General features: G+C 41.6%; 1 protein-coding gene across 1 annotated transcript; it reads left to right on the top strand.

Moving 5' to 3' along the window:
• Positions 1 to 6,350: 6,350 nt before the first annotated feature.
• LOC138839342 (integrator complex subunit 6-A-like) lies at positions 6,351 to 17,847 on the top strand. The gene is made up of 9 exons (XM_070038914.1): positions 6,351 to 6,428; positions 7,719 to 7,890; positions 9,826 to 9,990; positions 10,348 to 10,439; positions 14,679 to 14,844; positions 16,396 to 16,440; positions 16,626 to 16,751; positions 17,124 to 17,217; positions 17,598 to 17,847. The coding sequence occupies exons 2-9, from the start codon at positions 7,725 to 7,727 to the stop codon at positions 17,668 to 17,670; spliced, it is 927 nt and encodes a 308-aa protein (XP_069895015.1). The 5' UTR covers positions 6,351 to 6,428; positions 7,719 to 7,724; the 3' UTR covers positions 17,671 to 17,847.
• The last annotated feature ends 274 nt before the right edge of the window (positions 17,848 to 18,121 follow it).

The following is an 18,121-nucleotide window of genomic DNA, read 5'->3' as shown; positions in this document are numbered from 1 at the left end:
CGAATTGCCTTCTAGATTCAAAAGCTAGTGAATATGTAAAAGGAGTGGAGTTTTTGAGTATTACAAATTTCTGTTAGTAAAAGTTGGGCTGTGGCCCTGTTGGTTGGATTTGAAAGTACAGTGCTGTTGGTGTGTTCATTTGTTCATTCCTTTGGGATCCCTTGTGTTACTACCTCATCTGAGAAGTCCTGTTCCTGTCCTTTTCTTTGCAACAAGTCTTCAAATCACAGATGGCATTGAAAACTGCCCTTTCATGGTGAGGCTGGTCCTGGGGCTTGAATTCAGAACCTGAGTGTTGACCTTGAGCTTTTTGTTCAAAGATAGCACTCTACCACTTGAGTCACAGCTCTACTAAGTCTCACAGACTTCCCTGCCTGGGCTGGCTTCAATTGTGATCCTCAGATCTCAGCCCTCAGCCTCCTGAGTAGCTAGGATTACAGGCATGAGCCACTGTGCCCAGTCTATAACTTCCTTTTTAGTTCTTTTCTTTCATTTTTCTTGTTAGTGTTGGTGAAAAGGTGTCTCCCTGTGTATGCAGGCTGACCTTGGACTGATGTCCTATACCTTGTGATCCTCAGGCTGTAGCCTCTTTAATGCTGAGATATGGATACTGTGCATAGTTTCTCTACCCATTTCTTACCCCCATTGTCCTGAGATAGCCCTCTACAAGTCATGGTGCTTAGCTTTGTACCATTGGGCATCTCACACTCTGTACTAGAGGGTTTGGAAGATGACATGACCTGCTTGACTTGAGCTCTTCAAATTCTCCTTTAATTTGGTCACAAAACTCAGGTGTTTGAAGGAGGGCTCAGAACACTCCAGGCACAATCTTCCTCAGCCTTTATTTGTGCATCCAAATTTCCTAGAGAGCCAGGACTCATCTCTGTAGACTCTATGGTAACACATTTGGCCAGTGATTGCCTGTGATTAACCCAAAGTTTCCATCTTAAAATTGCAATTTCCACACGGACACAATAATTTTTCTTTTTTTTCTTTTTTTTTTGGGGGGGGGTCTGGTCGTGGGGCCTGAACTCTGGGCCTGGGCGCTGTCCCTCAGCTCTTCAGCTCAAGGCTAGTGCTCTACCACTTGAGCCACAGCGCCACTTCCAGCTTTTTTCTTTTTGCTTATGTGGTGCTGAGGAATGGAACCCAGGGCCTCATGCATGCAAGGCAAGTGCTCTACCACTGAGCCAACTTCCCAGCCCCTCTCTGATTGTTTTTATTTGAGTCATTTCCTTTTTACTTTTAGTTAGATTGGTTAAGGGTCTACCAATTTTATTATATATTTTGAAACAATCAATGTTTTAATTTATTTACTTTGCTTGCAGATTTTAACTTACTAATTCATTAATTTATTCCCTAATCTTTATTATTTCATTATTTATGCTGGTTTTGTGTTTTCTTGTTTTTCAAGGAGTTCGAGGTGTATCATTGGGATATTAATTTGGGATCTCTCTCTTTTGAAGATATGTATATCCTGACATCTATGAGCTTTCCTCTTGGAATTGCCTTTGCTGTGTTCCAGAGGTGCTGGAGTTTTTCATTTTCCTTGGAGTCCAGAAGTTTTTAAATTCTTCTCCTGTTTTTGGTATTGGCATGAACTTGATCTGGGAGCTATCCCTGAACATTTTGCTCAAGGCTACTGCTATACCACTTGAGCCACAACTCAGTTTAATGCCTTTTTTCAGCTTTTTTGATGGTTAATTGGAGATGAGTCTCAAGGACTTTTCTGTCTAGGCTGACTTTGAACTGTGATCCTCAAGTCTTAGCCTCCTGGGTAGCTAGGATTACAGGTGTGAGCCACTAGCACCTGGCATCCTCTCCTATTTTTCTGATTGTTCAGCAATATGCTATTCAGTCTCTACAGTCTGAGATTTTCTACAGTGTCTATTGCTGTTAACTTCTAATTTTCTTATCTTTTTGTCTTACCAGATATTGGGGGTCATTTCAAATTTCTTAAATTTGTTGAGAAGCTAGCTTTCTTTGTCTCTTCTGAATAATTTGTTTCAAGTCTACTTTGTTCCATAGGATTGTAGCTATTTCTTGCTGCTTTTGGGTCCATTTGCTTGGAAGACTTATCTCCAAAATTTTACTCTAAGCCAGCAAATTTTTAAAAGTATATGTTCTTCAAGGACAACAGCTTGTTGGACCTTGCCTTTTGATCAAACTCACCATTTTATGTCTTTTGCTCATTGAAATTGAGTATTAAAATGATTAGTGTGTATTAGTAACTGCCTGATTTTTCATTTTAGTGTTACTTCTTACCTGATACTGCTATGATTTTCTATTCATTTAATAGGATTCATTTTCTTCATATCTGCGAAATTTACATTGATCTTTCTCTTCTGTGTGCAGGATGTCTGGATATCTTCTAGAACACTGTTTTAGTAGTAATAAATTATTTTAGCTTTTGTTAGGGAATGTTATTTGTCCTTCTGTTATGAATGGTAGCTTTGCTGAGTAGAGTATTCTGGGTTGTCAATGATTGATTTTCAGTTGTTAAAAAAATCCTAACAAGCCTTCTTTGTTTTTTAAGCTTTATGTTGAAAAATTTGCCGTGATTCTGATAGAGTTTTTTTTGTAGGTTATATTTTTTCCTTACACTGTCAATAATCTTCCCTTAGTTTCTATGCTTATTTGTTCAAACTATGTTACTGAAAGGTTCCATTCTGTCCTAGATTGATAGGTGTTTTAAAAACCTCTTGTTCTTTGTCCATATTTGGAAAGTTGTCTGTGATTACTTTGTGCAATATATTTCCTGTGCTTTTAGTTAATATCTGTCCTTCTGGTACCTTCAGGATTCTCAAATTAGACCTTTGAATGGAGTCTTGAAGTTCTTGTAAAGTCCTTACATCTTTGAACTTTTTTGTGTATTTTCTTTTATATTATGATTCTTGGAACAATTCTATAAGATGAAAATACTAAATTCTGTTTAATAAGAAGAAATTAAAGGACCAGATTAGGGGCTGTTGTAGTAGAATACCAGGCACAAGTTGATATAGCCATGTGAGAGCAGCTCCCTGAGATTTAAGTGCCATTCTTCCTTCCCAACATGAAGATACTCCTCAGAGAATATAATTTCATAAATTCTTCCAGGTTCTGGTGTCTTATGCCTATAACCCTAGCAATTTAGCAAGCTGAGGTCTGAGGATAACAGTTCCAAGCCAGCCCAGAAAAACAAATCCAAGATACTCTGACCTACAATTCATCGGCAAAAGGCCAGAACCAGCAGTGTGGGTCAAGTTGTAGAGCACCAAGCATGAGTGAAAACCCTGAGTGAAAGCATGAGGAGTGGCGCTCAAGCCCCAGTACTGGCATTAAAAAAGTAAAAATTAAGGCTTAAGGTGACCAATGTGTATACTGCCGATATGTAAATATGAGCCTGGTCCCTAATATGATGCTATTAGGATTTGGGGCCTTGAAAGATGATTATGTTAAGATGAGATTTGAGGTTGGAGCCTCCATGATAGGATGGTGATTGGGAGCTTCCTCTCTTCCTCTCTCCCTCCCCTCTAACTTTCTTACATGAAACACAGAAAGGTGGCTAGCTACAGACCATACAGAGGCCCTTATCAGAACTTGACCATGCTGATACCCTGATTTTTGGACTTTCTAGTGTCCACAGTGCTGATAAACAAACTTGCTTAAATCATTCTTGTCTATGGAATTTTGTTACAGCAGTCCCAGCAGACTAAGATAGCAGCACTCTTAAGTATATAGTATCCTTCTCCCAATCCCCATCTAACATGAGTCAATATGTTCTGCCTCAGTGAGCTTTATCAGAATTCTTAGAATCCAAATCAAACTGAGATTGTAGCTTAGTGTCGAGCATATGTCTACCATTTGCAAGGTTGTGGGTTATAGCATCACCACTAAGAACGGGGAAAAAAAATCCTAATTTTAAATATACACAGTATTTTACTTTCACAATCTGAGAGTCATGTTTGCACTTTACCACTTGACCTAAGCCTGTAGTTATTCAAGGCTTTTTTATTTAGTTGATTTATTATAAGTATTAAATAGATGAGCATGTAGTATAATACCTAGCACATAAGAATGGTTTAATATGTTGTTACTATAATTCATCTCTCCTTCTCCTTTCTTAGTTTACTGGTTTTAGGTTGTTTTACAGATTCTCACTGTAGCCTCCTAGAGATGTAGTTGATTTTTTGGATTCATATTGATTTAAAGTATGTGAGAAAATGCCTGTCCATAGTGGGTAAGAGAGAGTTTTAAAACCCACAGTTACTTAAAAGCAATGAGAACACTGATAAATATCAAATCAAATGTTTGCAGCCAAGAGTGGTGATATCCACCAGAAGTCCCAATCCCTCATGATAATGAGCAGGAGAATTTGCTTGAATCTGGGTATGTAAGAGTCAGCTTGGGCAACACAGGGAATCCCAGGCTTATGTGTTAAGAAAATAAATACAAATGTTCATAAATGAATGGAACAGTAGCATGATAATGGGTCTTTACTCAAAAAAATTAGGCAAGTCAAAGAAGAAGTGCTGTAAATGTCAAGGTGTTCTATACAATGTGCTCTGCTCCAAAGAAACCTTGAATTCAGCAACCTCACCTTAGAACATCTCAACCATGGACATCCTATGAAGCACTGGAGTCTAACATCTGGTTGGATATCCCCCTTGCACCTAAAACACTACTCTCACATTATTGTCACTATTTGTCATGTAGTACAGGTTCCTGAAAAATACCTGTGGCAGGGCTGATCCAGAGGAAAAACCTAATCACCTGCTGACCACAAATAGCTCTAGTGATAGCATCTCTCAGCTAGGAATCCCTCCACTGCAGACTTGAATAGAAGCAGCTACCCAAGGAGACCTTGTTAGTTTGGTTTTACAATGGGTGGGGCTAATTCTTCTGTCCTAGGGAAAACATAAAATGTAGTTTTGGGAAAGAAACTTTGCAAGAATGAGTAATCTTACCAGAAATAGTTGTTGCTGGATTTTTCAGGTGGAGCGGACATCCAATAGTATCATCACCATCATGTAGCAGGTAGGATGTATTTCCTCCTAGCTCCAATTCAACTTTTTGTTTTGCTGAGGGAAAGGTAAAGTGATTGATTCCTACAAAATGTGCAGCATATGTGGGGCCTGGATAGTGCCAGAGCTTTGGTCTTTCCGAGGAACGGTTCTATCACATGTCTGCATCTACAGTCATAGATTTGTTATTGGTGAGTGTCCCCAGATTAAACATCTATATGAGGATAGTGAGTAAGGTGATCTGGGCTTCGTGAGTCTTTTTGAGGCGGCACAGCAGTCATCCTGGTAACTAGTATCCAGCACTTCAGAGTCTAGTTTAGTTGCGCACAAGCTCCAGTTTCTCGAGGTTTGCTGGGGCCAGACAGATGTAGCTGGCCAGTGCCTAAGTTGCATGCTGCCTGCATTTTCACAGAGCTACATACAGGACAGGCACATTCACTGCAATTCCACCCCAAACCACTAGTGGGCATATATGCAGCTTTGCTGCTATCATTTTTATGATATTCTAGAAGGTGGCACTGCAAGATGCATGGCTATCCACCATTTTTCAAGTTAGGCATGCTGCTACCCGCCATTTTGGAATTGAGGCGTGCTGCTACCCCACCATTTTGGCAGTGAGGCACGCTACTTCCTACCATTGTGGAAGTGAAGTGTGTGCTGCCCGCCATTTTGAGAGTGAGGCAGGCTCCTGCCCCGCCATTTTGGAAATGAGGCGGGCTGCTGCCCCGCCATTTTGGGAGTCAGGCGTGCCACTGCCCCGCCATTTTGGGAGTCAGGCGTGCCACTGCCCCGCCATTTTGGAAATGAGGCGGGCTAATGCCCCGCCATTTTGGGAGTCAGGTGGGCTGCTGCCCCGCCATTTTGGGAGTCAGGCGTGCCACTGCCCGCCATTTTGGCAGTGAGGCACGCTACTTCCTACCATTGTGGAAGTGAGGTGCGCCGCTGCCCGCCATTTTGAGAGTGAGGCACGCCTCTGTCCTGCCATTTTGGAAGTGAGGCATGCTACTTCCTACCATTTTCTAAGTGAGGCGTGCCACTGCCCCGCCATTTTGGAATTGAGGCGGGCTACTACCCCGCCATTTTGGGAGTCAGATGGGCTACTACCCCGCCATTTTGGGAGTCAGATGGGCCACTGCCCCGCCATTTTGGAAGTGAGGTGGCCGCTGCCCGCCATTTTGGAAGTGAGGTGCGCCGCTGCCCCGCCATTTTGAGAGTGAGGTGGGCTTCTGTCCCGCCATTTTGAGAGTGAGGTGGCCGCTGCCCGCCATTTTGGAGCTGGGCGCCGTCTCTACTTCAGGTCTGCATTTGGGCTCTAGATAAGACCCCCGCTCGGCGTTCTCACTGCCCCCAACCTCTGTGTCATTATTCCCCGTTCTCCTGAGTGGCTTCTACTCCCTGGGTCCTCTTGGGCCGCCGCATCTGGAGGTTTGCTCGCTGGGGCGGAAGGCTTCCCCTTGGGCCCTTGGCCGGGTTCTGTGGGGCGGGGCGGGGGGGTGCTCGGGGTTCAGGTTGGGGTCCATGTTCGTGTCTGCTCAGGCCTTTTCCAAGCGGCTACTCGGCGCCGGGAAGACACGTTGGCAAGGAGTCACTTGGAGTCATGCAGACGAAGTGTCCCGGCCAGGCTGCGAAACCCCAGGGGGTTCTTCCCTGGTTCCTCGGGCCTTCTAGAGGATTCCAGAACTGTGGCTTCTTTCGGGCACGGTGGGATGGGCTGCTCCCCCACTTGAAGTGGGAGGAGAAGGGGATGGGGAGAGGGTGGGCGAAGGGGAGAAGGGAAGGTGGGGAGCAGGGAGGGGGAGAAGGAACCTTCCCTGAGGAAGCTTGCTGGGTTTCTCTGCTTGCCACTGGTGGGCGTATTTCCGGCCTTATCCCATGCTGACACTGAGCGCCTGGGTTTGGGGGTGCCCGCATTGGACAGCTCCATTTCCAGTTTTCTTGTTAATTGGATATAAGAACTTCATGGATATTTCTGCCTGGACTGGCTTTGAACCTCAATCCTCAAATCTTAGCCTTCTGAGTAGCTAGGAATACAAGTGTGAGCCACTTGCAACCAGCTTTACTAAGCATTTCTTCTGGGTGTTTATGTCTATATTCATGAGGGATCATTGCCTGTACTGGACATGTATTTTTAAACCCTTCTTATCAGGCCTGTATTGCCCTTATAAATGGGTTGAGAATGAGTCCCTTTATTTTAGGAAATAATTTGTAAAAAGTATTATGTTTCCCACAATTGATTTTTTAAATTTCCCCTTCCTCCTCCCTCTCTCCCTTTCCGTTTCCCCCACTCCTCCCTTCCCCCCTCCACCACCAATGCTGCTACTGCTGTGTGTTTGTGTATGTGTACACCAGTACCAGTCCTTATAGGGCTTTTCTTACTTTCTACCGTCAGTATACTACTCAGATCTCAGGCTCCTGAGATATAGGATTATAGGTTACAAGTCATCAATACCTAGCTGAAGTTTCAGATTTTTTGTGGCTTGTTGGAAAAAAGGCTTTCTAGACCATCATCAGTGTTTCCTTATATAGCAGGTATGAACTTTCAATGCTCTGCCACTACTTTGTGTTTTTCTATGGATTACTGACTTCTCCTTGATTTGGTAGCATGGAAAAAAACTTGTCATTCATCATCTTTCCCTGTAAGTTTTTGGTGCAGTTTGCAGTTTTGTAGTTGTTGGATTTTATTATGAATGGAATATGTCCATTACTGTTTTCCAGGAAATAATGGCTGACAATGCAGATGAGAAATCTGAAAGACCTGATAATGACGCAAACCCATTTGTAGATGTCATACCTACTTCTCCTCCTCCTCTACCACCACCATCACCATCTAAGAAGAAACCCACTCAGGCTGATACATCCAAGACAACAACCAAGGCAGAGGGAGAAGGTAATCATATTTTTAGCAGATGAGCAAGCACCTGCATGTATCCAAGCAGAAGAAAATGCCTCAAGTGATGAAGGTTTTGAGAGTTGCTGTAAGCATAAAAGAGTTCCCTGCAGGTAGGATAGAGACATCTTTTACACAGGGAGGCTGTTCATACCCTTTTAGGCCGTGGTCCCTTTCTTCTCATACTTTTCCGTTCCCCATCATGGGCTTTTCTAGCTGGTGTAATACAGAGGATCCTGCCTTCTCCTTCCCACAAAACTATTGTGGAAAAGACCCAGTCTGAGCTAATATTCCTTTATTTCTCACCAGCATTTGGCCCAATTGTCCACTCCCTCCTCTGTAGCAACTTTCTAGGACTTCTGTTCTCCTTGTTTCTTACCTAATTGCTAAATGCCCATTTTGGTCTTTTCATGCTTTCCCTTTTTATTGCCCGCAAATATGCTTTCCAACTCACATGTATGTGTAATATTATTTTTTTTTGCTGGTCTTGGTGCTTAAATTCAGGGCCTGGATGTTGTCCCTAAGCTGTTTCTGCTCAAGTCTAGCAGCCTACCATTTGAGCCACAGCACCACTTCTGGCCATTTCTGAGTAGTTGATTAGAGATGAGAGTCTTACAGACTTTCCTGCCCAGACTGGCTTCAAACCATACTCCTCAGATCTCAGCCTCCTGAGAAGCTAGGATTATAAGCATGTGCCACCAGCACCTGGCTCATTTTTGTACTTTCTAGCTCACTCTTGAATGACATATCATCAGTTAACTTCAATTTTCTTCTGATTAGATTGTTTCCAATTCCTGCCTTAGCCACATGTGTACTCTTTGTCACTAGAACGATGAGACAAGCAAGCAAATAGACGACACCATTCCTGGCTATGCTTAGAACTGAATTCTAACTGGGACTCACAGTCTGGACACAGTAATCTTGAATACCTTTCTCCCTTCCTTTGTCTCTGAGCATCATTCTTTGGTTCCTGGTTTCCCCCTCTTGCTTCTGCCTTTGTCCTCACTACATCTTGTCACTCTTCTTTGCATATGCTCAAGCCAGTTCTGTCTCCTATTTGGGCTAGGCTTAAAGAACTCATCCAAAAAGGCGTTGCCACCACTTGGCAGCAGTTCATTATGCTGCTCTCTTTCACATGCCTGCTTGTTTCTTCACAGCTCCATCATTCCATCAGTGATTGTGTTGCTGCTTATTGGGCATTTCTTGTGTGACACACCACCCATGACAGTGTAAACTACATAAGTTTAGGGGTGATTCTTCTCTGTCTTGATTACTACTGATCCCCAGCATTTTATTATTGGAACAGCAGACTATGTACAAATGCCACAGAGGTGTCAAACTTTGATTGAAAAGCACCCTACTTTGACATAGAAGGGAATCGTAAGCAGAAGCATCTATGCTGTGGATTTTGGTATGATTTCATGAAATTATCAGGCACCTGGACATCAAGCAAGATTTGAGATTTTCTGTATATAAACTGTGTCAACGTGACAATCATGGATGTTTCAGGAGTCTACAAGCATTAATTGGGTTTGTTTTACTGTATGCTGAGGTCAGATCGTCACACCTGAGATTTCTCGCTAAATAAATATCCTGGTCTGAAATAAATCATTTTAGCAGGAAGGAACAACACGGATGTGTTGACATGAGGAAACTCTCCCACCTCACAGCTCAAACTCTGAATTTCCTTTGCAGGTGCTGCTGTCAGCCAAGACTCCCATGAGGAGCCTATGGAGGAAGGTTGGGGCTCACCTGAAAGCTCCTTGTGGAAAAGTGTTCCATCACAGCTTATGCAAGTGGCAGGAGGCAGTGCTCCTCTGAGTCCACAGCACTCTGTGTGTGAACACTCCCTTGCTAGCAGTGGAAATGGGAAGCTTCTCGAACCTAGTGATAACACAGTTGGGGATGGAAATGTGAGCAATGACTTCTTTACAGGTGACTCTAAAGTTGGAGCAGTGCCTGCACCAGCAGCTGTGGAGCCTCGTTTGTTGCCAGAAAGTCCTGAAGATAGAGATGCCTATCTGCAACGTGAGATTAGGAATAAACTTAAGCAGTTAAAAGAAAGTAAGCTGTGTGAGAATTCTAATGAAACAATTGAGGGTGACTATCATTTTATCATGCTGGATAGCTAGCAATTGCATAAAGAAGGGGAACCTTTTCTAGAATTCCATTATTTTACATAGTTATGATGTTTCCTCTTTTCTGGGACTAAAGTATCCTTGTAGATTTAGTCTTTCTTTCAATTCTTACTTTACTTCATGGTTTATTAAGTTTTCTGATTATGTGGGATTCCATATCTCAATTGAGGTAATTAAAATTCTCTGTGTATGCCTGTTTCTGTCTCTCTTTCTTTGTAATGTTCTACACTATGATGCACAGTTACTTAGTGATTCACCCTGGTTGACTTATCATTCATCTATATTTTTGAGAACCACTGAAGGATTTTTATTTCTTCAGAACAGGAAAAAGTCTCAGATTTGCTTGTACAAGTGGAAACTCTGGAATTGAAGATATATTATGTTGGATATATCACCAATGAAGCAATAGAGGTAGGTGGCCACAGAATTTATCTATGTTCTTTAGCTACCACATAAGTGGTAGTCTGTGTTCTCAGTCTCCCACAGTGCCCCCTGAGGCATTGTTTTTGTTCAACAACCAGTCTCTATATTCAAAATCAAAATCATGATTTAGTTTAACACCTTGAGAGGACACTGAAAAAAATTGACATTTGTCTCAACAAAGATAATAAAATCCCAAACATACAGTTTTTTAAGGAGGGGGGTGGATCTGGGGCTTGAACTCAGCTTTTTGCTCAAGGTAATCACTTTACCACTGTAGCCACTGCTCCACTTCTGGCCTTTTCTGGTGGTTAATTGGAGATGAGTCTCAAGGACTCTTCCGGGGGCTGTCTTTGAATCTCAGTTCTCAGATCTCAGTCCCCTGAGTAGTTAGGATTAGGGGTGTGAGCCACCAGCACTGGGACCCAAACATACAGTCTTGTTATGACTTAGATCAATTTAGAGGCAAGAAATCATTTTGTGCTAGAGAATGTAGCCTAGAAGCACATATTAAGAGGATTACATTCTAGCGGTTAAGAAAAAGGAGTTTCTATTGGTAAAAGATGCTGTGGCCCTATGTGTTTGGTCTGAAATGACATATTTTTGTTGTTTTGTTTTCTCACTTGTGTTAGAGGTATTATTGTCATTAGAGAAATCCTATTAACTTCCTCGACTCTGCAGCAGATGGCACAGTCATAGGTGATATTTATAAATGTCTGTTTCATGACTGACCCTTTTTAATATTTCTTTTCCTTGTATTTTTTTGGGGGGGGTCCGGTCATGGGGCCTGAACTCTGGGTCTGGGCACTGTCCCTCAGCTCTTCAGCTCAAGGCTAGCACTCTGCCACTTGAGCCACAGCGCCACTTCTGGCTTTTTCTTTTTGCTTATATGGTGCTGAGGATTCGAACCCAGAGCCTCATGCATGCAAGGCAAGCGCTGTACCACTGAGCCACCTTCCCAGCCCCTCCTTGTATTTCTTGAGACATTGTCTCCCTGTGTATGTCAAATGAACTTGAATTCACTGTGTTGCCCCAGCTAGCCTGGAACTCCTGATGTTTTACATTAAGCTCTTATGTGTTAGAACAATAGGTTTGTTCTACTATATCCAGCTTCCCTGTTCATTTCTTATCCCCATAGCACATAGGAGGTCACTGTACCTGGCGTGACATAATAGGGTATTTCACGCTCTCTTTACTAAATGTTCTGGGCCATTCACTGTCTATCTGATTTGGCCCACTAAAAAATTCCATCAACCCTTAGCCAGGCACTGGTGGCTCACACTGTCATCCTAGATACTCAAGGGGCTGAGTATATAGGAAAGATTCAGGTGAGTGTAGTCCTGCAGCTTTGGGGGGAACAGGTCTCCGTTGTGGGCTGGGTTCTCTCAGTCCTAGGTATAGACATTTCTTTACTTGGCCTCACTTGAGAGTACTTCCAACATTCCTGCATTGATGCTGGAGCCTGCTTTTGAATGATTACAACAACATTGGACACTCCTAGCAGCTTACCTGAATCACAAGGCAGTTCTGGATACTGAGTCATCACTGTGACTACACAAGACTTCCATTTTTCTGTTTAGTTTAAGATTGGAAACTTGCATGCTTTTCAGATTATTTGGGTGGCCTACTTTCTCTCAGGGCCTGAATGTTGCAATCCAGGTTTAGCCCTCTGCTCCTCCCCTTATTCTTTTCACTTCAGTCATTTTTAAGAGACGTTTTTGCATTGTGCTGTAGCCAGCTTGGGACCAAGATCCTCATACCTACCTATTTCTCTCAAATAAGTGATACTAGTTGCCATCATGAATATTGGTTAAGATGAAGTCTGGTTCAGTTTTTGCCTCAGCTGGATATGTGCCTCCCCACTAACTGGAATCACAGATGTAAGACACTGTACAAGGCCTGTTTTTCCAGATATTGTGTTCACATTTTTGTCATTTTGTTATATAAAAATTCAGCCAGTTGCTATTAGCATATTCCTGTAATTCTACCTCCTAAAGAAGCATTAATGAGGAGGATGGAATTTCTGGGTCAACCAGAGGGATCAAGTGCATCTTGAGCCATAGATTGTTAGGCATTTGTGAGAGACCAAGCTTGAACATGAAAAAAGAAAGACCCTATTTGAAAAATGGCTTAAAGGAATGAGTTGTAGGTCAAATGGTGGAGTGTTGCCTAGAAAATTTGAGAGCCCTGGGAAGGTGGCTCAGTGGTAGAGCGCTTGCCTTCCATGCATAAGGCCCTGGGTTCGATTCCTCAGCACCACATAAGCAAAAAGAAAAAAGCTGGAAGTGGCGCTGTGGCTCAAGTGGTAGAGCACTAGTCTTGAGCTGAAGAGCTGAGGGACAGTGCCCAGGCCCAGAGTTCAGGCCCTACAACCAGACCCCAGAAAAATAAAAAAAAGAAAATTTGAGGTCCTAAGTACAAATCCCATTTTACATGTGTCTGGGTTCCAATCACATACTCAGTGCATATAAAAATAAAGAATTTGAAGCTGGGTGTCGGTGGTTCATGCCAGTAATCCTAGCTACTCAGGAGGCTGAGATCTGAGGATCACGGCTCAAAGCCAGCCTGGGCAAGAAAGTCCATGAGACTCTTATCTCCAATTAACCACCAAAAAACCAGAAGTGATGCTGTGGCTCAAGTGGTAGGGTGCTCGCCTTGAGCTGAAGAGCACAGGGGCAGTGCCCAAGCCCAGAGTTCAAGCCCTACGACCAAGAAAATAAATAAATAAAATAAGGAATTTGAGTAGTTTCTGTAATTCCCTGTTTTATTTCACAGTATCTTTTACAAAAGAATTTGTGCAAGACCTGGAAGGCTTTGGTTTGTGCTTGGTATTTCAGATGTGCATATATTTGATTTTGACAAGAATAAACTTACATTTTAATTCTCTCTTTCCTGTCAGTTTCTCTATTGATGATGCTGTTTATCAACATGTTCCATTTGGACTTGGAAGGCTTCATTGATAATTTTGGTTAAACATTTAATTTGATGAAAGTGTAATCATAGTTTCTGTTCTACCTTTGTGAGCTTCATATATTTTAATTCTCAATGAATATATCCATTTTATGCTAATTATCTTTAAATACCAATCCTGGGTCTTCAACTTTGACCCTTGTGCTCTAGTTGAATTGTTTTAACTCACTGCCTCTGTTGTACCACATGAGGCAAACCTTCACTTCTGGATTTTTCAGGTTAGTTGATGATAAGAGACATATTGGCTGAGTTAGCTGACTCTGAAATTCCCTTCTGAAATGTTAGTTACTAGGATTATTTTCATGAACCACTGGTTTCCAGCTTCATTTTAGGCCAGTTTTAAGTGTAAAGAATTTTTTCTTCTCTAATACTTCTCTTCCACATTTATGTCTCTTTGGTTCTGTTCTGTGTCTCCTGTTTCATTCATAGTATTATTAATTTTCAGATTAACATTTTCTTGGTTGATATTGACCAAATTTTGATCACATAGTCATTCATGTTTATCCTTATTGATCTATTTTTCTTTCCTTTGACTTCATTAACTGAATCAGTTGAATTTATAGAGAAGGGAGATTAGATTTTGGAGTGCTTTTCTTTATTGGTGACAGTCATCCTAATTTCCTTGCATGCCAGATAGAGAACCCAGTTCTGAGAAAATAAATGTTTTTTTGGTTAAGGTTATAGTCTGCTTTTTGCATTCATGCCTTAACTGAAATTACATTTTGCTTATTAGCCATATTCAGGCTTCTTATTTCCTAAGTCCAAGAAAGCATATGAATGTAAATTATAATGGGTTTCATGATAGTTTTTCCACATAGGCATATCACCCTGTCATTGCCCAATTTCCTCCTCCACAACCGTAATAATTCTTTTTACTTTCCTATCTTTTTGGCTTCCCCCAAATTCTTCACATTTGAGATATTTGCTTTGTGAAAGTGGTTTATTTCACTTAGGCTGATGATCAATAGTTCTATTTTCCTCCCAGTGACATAGCTTACTTCTTTAGGGATAAATACAAATCTTTTGTGTATATTTGACCCATTTCTAGACAATCTAGCTGCATTCTCTTACTTAGCGGTTACGAACATTTGGAGGAAACACTTTTCTTGTTCTGACATATTTTTGCATGTTCCTATAATTTTCTGACTTCTCAATGATACAGCAACATGGAGGAAATTTCTCATTCACTAGCTTGCCATGGAAACTTTCATTCCTGTTTCCAGTTTTATGATGGTTGGATTTGATCATGCTATTTTCCAGGAAATGAGGGATAATGAAGCAAGTAAGAATTCTGAAGAGCCTGAAAATGAAGGGAATCCAGTGAGTGAAGTCACGAAGAAGCACACAGAGGATCTGACATCCAAGAGTAAACAAGCAATGGAAGGAAAACCCCAACTTGAGACATTAGTTGATGAAAAGGGAGAAGGTAGTAATATGTTGGGTGGGTAGGTACATACCTGCATTTCTATAAGAGGAAAGAAACCTCTTGATACGATGAAAGTCTTGAGTCATGCTGTAAGCATAAAGAAATTCCTCAATGTGAGACAGGGAAGGTTTTCACATAAGAAATCAGTGAATTCTCCTTCAGCCCATGGACATCTTCTGCTAATACTTTACCTTCCCCACCATCAGCTTTTCTGCCTGGTGTAATACAGGGTATTATGCCTCTTTGAACCCCAGTTTCTATTGTAGACAAAGCCCAAAGTCTGAACTGACATCATTCATTTTTTTGTGAGAATTTTGCCCACCTGACCAATCTCCACTGTAGTAACTTTCACACTTCCATTCTCCTTGTTTCTGTCTTTACTGGTGAATACCCATCCTTGTCTTTTCCCGCCTTTCCCTTTCTATTTCCTATAATGTGATTGTAATAATTTCCAGGTCACATGTTTTAAAATGCCTCTATTTTCTAACCCATTCTGGCACGACATAACACCAGTTAGCTCTAACAATTCTTTCTGATCAGTATGCTTTTAGTTTCTGCCCCTGACCATGTGTACTCTCTCAGCTTGCCAACAGAATGATGAAACAAGCAAATTATTATAGCATAACACCACAGATTATGCTGAAAAAATCCTCCATGTCCTAAGCACTCTGAGACCACAGTATGATCTATAGGCTGTGAACCTTCTAGACCATCATAGTTCTTCACCATTTTCTCTTTACTTCCAACCTTTACTCTGTGGCTTTTGGGTCTTTGCACTGTGGCTGCTTTTCTGACATTTATCACATCCTGTTACTGCCCTCTGCCTTTGCTAAAGCCAGCACTGTCTCCTTTTAAAGGTGTCCTTTTTAAGGACACCTTTAAGGAGGGACTGTTAATACCAGGAAGTCATGGATATTTTCTTTTTTGCTACTTTTCACATCCTGCTCAGGTATTAAGCAATATGAGTCCATCTGTGAGAGTGTTTCTTCCCACTGTGTGCTTCCTATGTGACCCCACTGCCACCACGACAGGTGGATCCTGTCACTTCTTAAGTCTCTGAAATGCAATTCTCTTAACTAATAACTGATAACAGGCTCTCTGCTTATCTCCAGCCTCTGATGGGGTACCTGAAACTGCAGACATGTGTAAATGACATAGAGGTGTCAGATTGGAGCGAAAAGCATCCAGGTTTGACACAGAAGGAAAACATGAGCAGAATCATCTCCATAGGATTTTTGGTTGATGGGGTGCAGTTATCAGATATAAGAGATTTAAACATTTCTGTATGCAAATTGTGTCAAGCTGACGATTGTGGATGCCAAGGATCTGTGAACGGTTGGTTCTTAATAATTGTCCTATCCACTTAGGATCTGCATGCATTCATAGAACCGGGGTGTCAGAATTTATTTCAATTTGTATGCTGAGGGAAACTTTCAATCATGGGTTTTTTTTGTCTTGTAAACCTTCGTCTTACGAAATAAATTAGTTTATCCTATGTGGTGCCATGAAACTCTCCCACCTCACAGCTCATCCTTCCCATTTGGTTTGCAGGTGCTACTGGCAGCCAAGACACCCATAAACAGCCCATGGAGGAAGGTGAGGGCCCACATGAAAGTTCCTTGTGGAAAAATCTTCCATCAAAGCTTATGCAGGTAGCAGAAGGCAGTGCTCCCTCTAGTCCACTGGATTCTGTGTGTGTGTAGTAGCAGTAGAAACAGTTTGCTTCTCAAAGATAGTGGAAACAGTTTGGGGAGGGGATCTGAGCAGCAACCTCTCCACAGGTGACCCAAAAGTCGAAGCAGTGGCTAAACCAGCTGTGGTACCTGATCCCTTGCCAGCAGAACCTGAGGAATCCATTGTTAATATAAAACGTATGCTCATGAAGGAAATTGAAGTGTTGGGACAAAGTAAGTACTGGAAAAATGGTTCATCATCAACCAGGGGAGATGGTCATGTGTTCATATAAGACATCTGGTCAACTGATTCAGAAGAGAGAGTTTGTTTTTCTTCTACAAATTTGCATTTTGCATAATTGATGTTGGTTCCTCTGTGCTATGAACAGTGTATCCTAGATCTTCCTCCTTTCCATTCTAATCTTACTGATCTGTGTTAGATTAGTACGGGCTAGATTCTGAACTGAGGTATTTAAAACACACAGTATGCATACACACATAAAATATGTAACATCGTTTGATGATTCATAGTTACTGAGATAAGCCTTCATTAAATTGAGTTGTTTAGTTTGGAGAATAGCCAAGGATTATTTCTTTTTTTTTCAGAATATGAAAGGGTCCTTCAGTTACTTGAGAATGACCAAGGACCTCCAGAAATGATGAAAGAACTTCTTGAACATGCCATTAATGAAGCAAAAAGGTGGGTAGCAATGGGAACTATACGTTTCATTTAGTAACTTGGTGCTTGGCCAAAGGTGGGTATATACAAGAGCCATTGTTCTGAGCTTCCCAATACCTGGCTCTCATTCATGTTTAAGGCTGACCTGAATGATGTTTATGTTGGTATCTTCTGGGCCTGACTCGGCCTTCCAGCCCCATTCAGTCCTCTGTTCTTCCCAAACTCTGACCTGAACCAGATACTAATTCTCAGTTGGAAGTTTTGTGCTTTGGTCATTTGCTACTTGAAAACACTTTACATTCACATAAATGGTCATCTTTCCCCTCTGTGTTCCACAGTGCTTCCCAAGTCATTGATTGTTTGGATGTCTTTTATTTGCTGGCCTTTCTCTTTATTTTCAGATTAAGATGCCGAGACCTAATTTCATACCTTGAGAAGATAGCGAAAAGAAGGAGCACCCTTGCTCACAAATAAAATGAAACACATAGCATCTTTTTATGACATTGATGAGTAAGATGCCAGAAGTAGTTTTTTGTTTTGGAGAAGGTAGGAGGCTAATACTGAAGCCTGTTACCAGGTGTTAGTTAAGAGAATTGCATTTCAGAGACTTAAGAAAAAAAAGCGGAGACTTGATTGAAGAAAAAGAACTGGAGACTGATTGTTGTAAATTTGTGTTAGTAAAAGTTACTTTGGCCCTTTTGTGTTTGGGTTTGCAAATACAGAATGTGGTAAGTTCTTTTGTTTTCTTGCTTTTGTTGGGGGTATTGTTATCATCTCAAATCAAATTAACCTCCTGGTCTGTGCAGCAAATATCAAACTCATGAGTGATACAACTTTTTATTTAATAATTGTCCAGTTGGTTTTGGTTCTTCTGTGCTAGTAGTTCTTGAGACAAGTCTTTCTTGTGTATCTACAGTGACTTAGT

This window comes from Dipodomys merriami, unplaced genomic scaffold, assembly GCF_024711535.1.
Source record: "Dipodomys merriami isolate MVZ:Mamm:240054 unplaced genomic scaffold, mDipMer1.0.p SCAF_3, whole genome shotgun sequence".
NCBI classification, from domain to species: domain Eukaryota; kingdom Metazoa; phylum Chordata; class Mammalia; order Rodentia; family Heteromyidae; genus Dipodomys; species Dipodomys merriami.
Note: the sequence above shows the minus strand (reverse complement) of the source record. Positions and strands in the feature narration are given on the sequence as shown.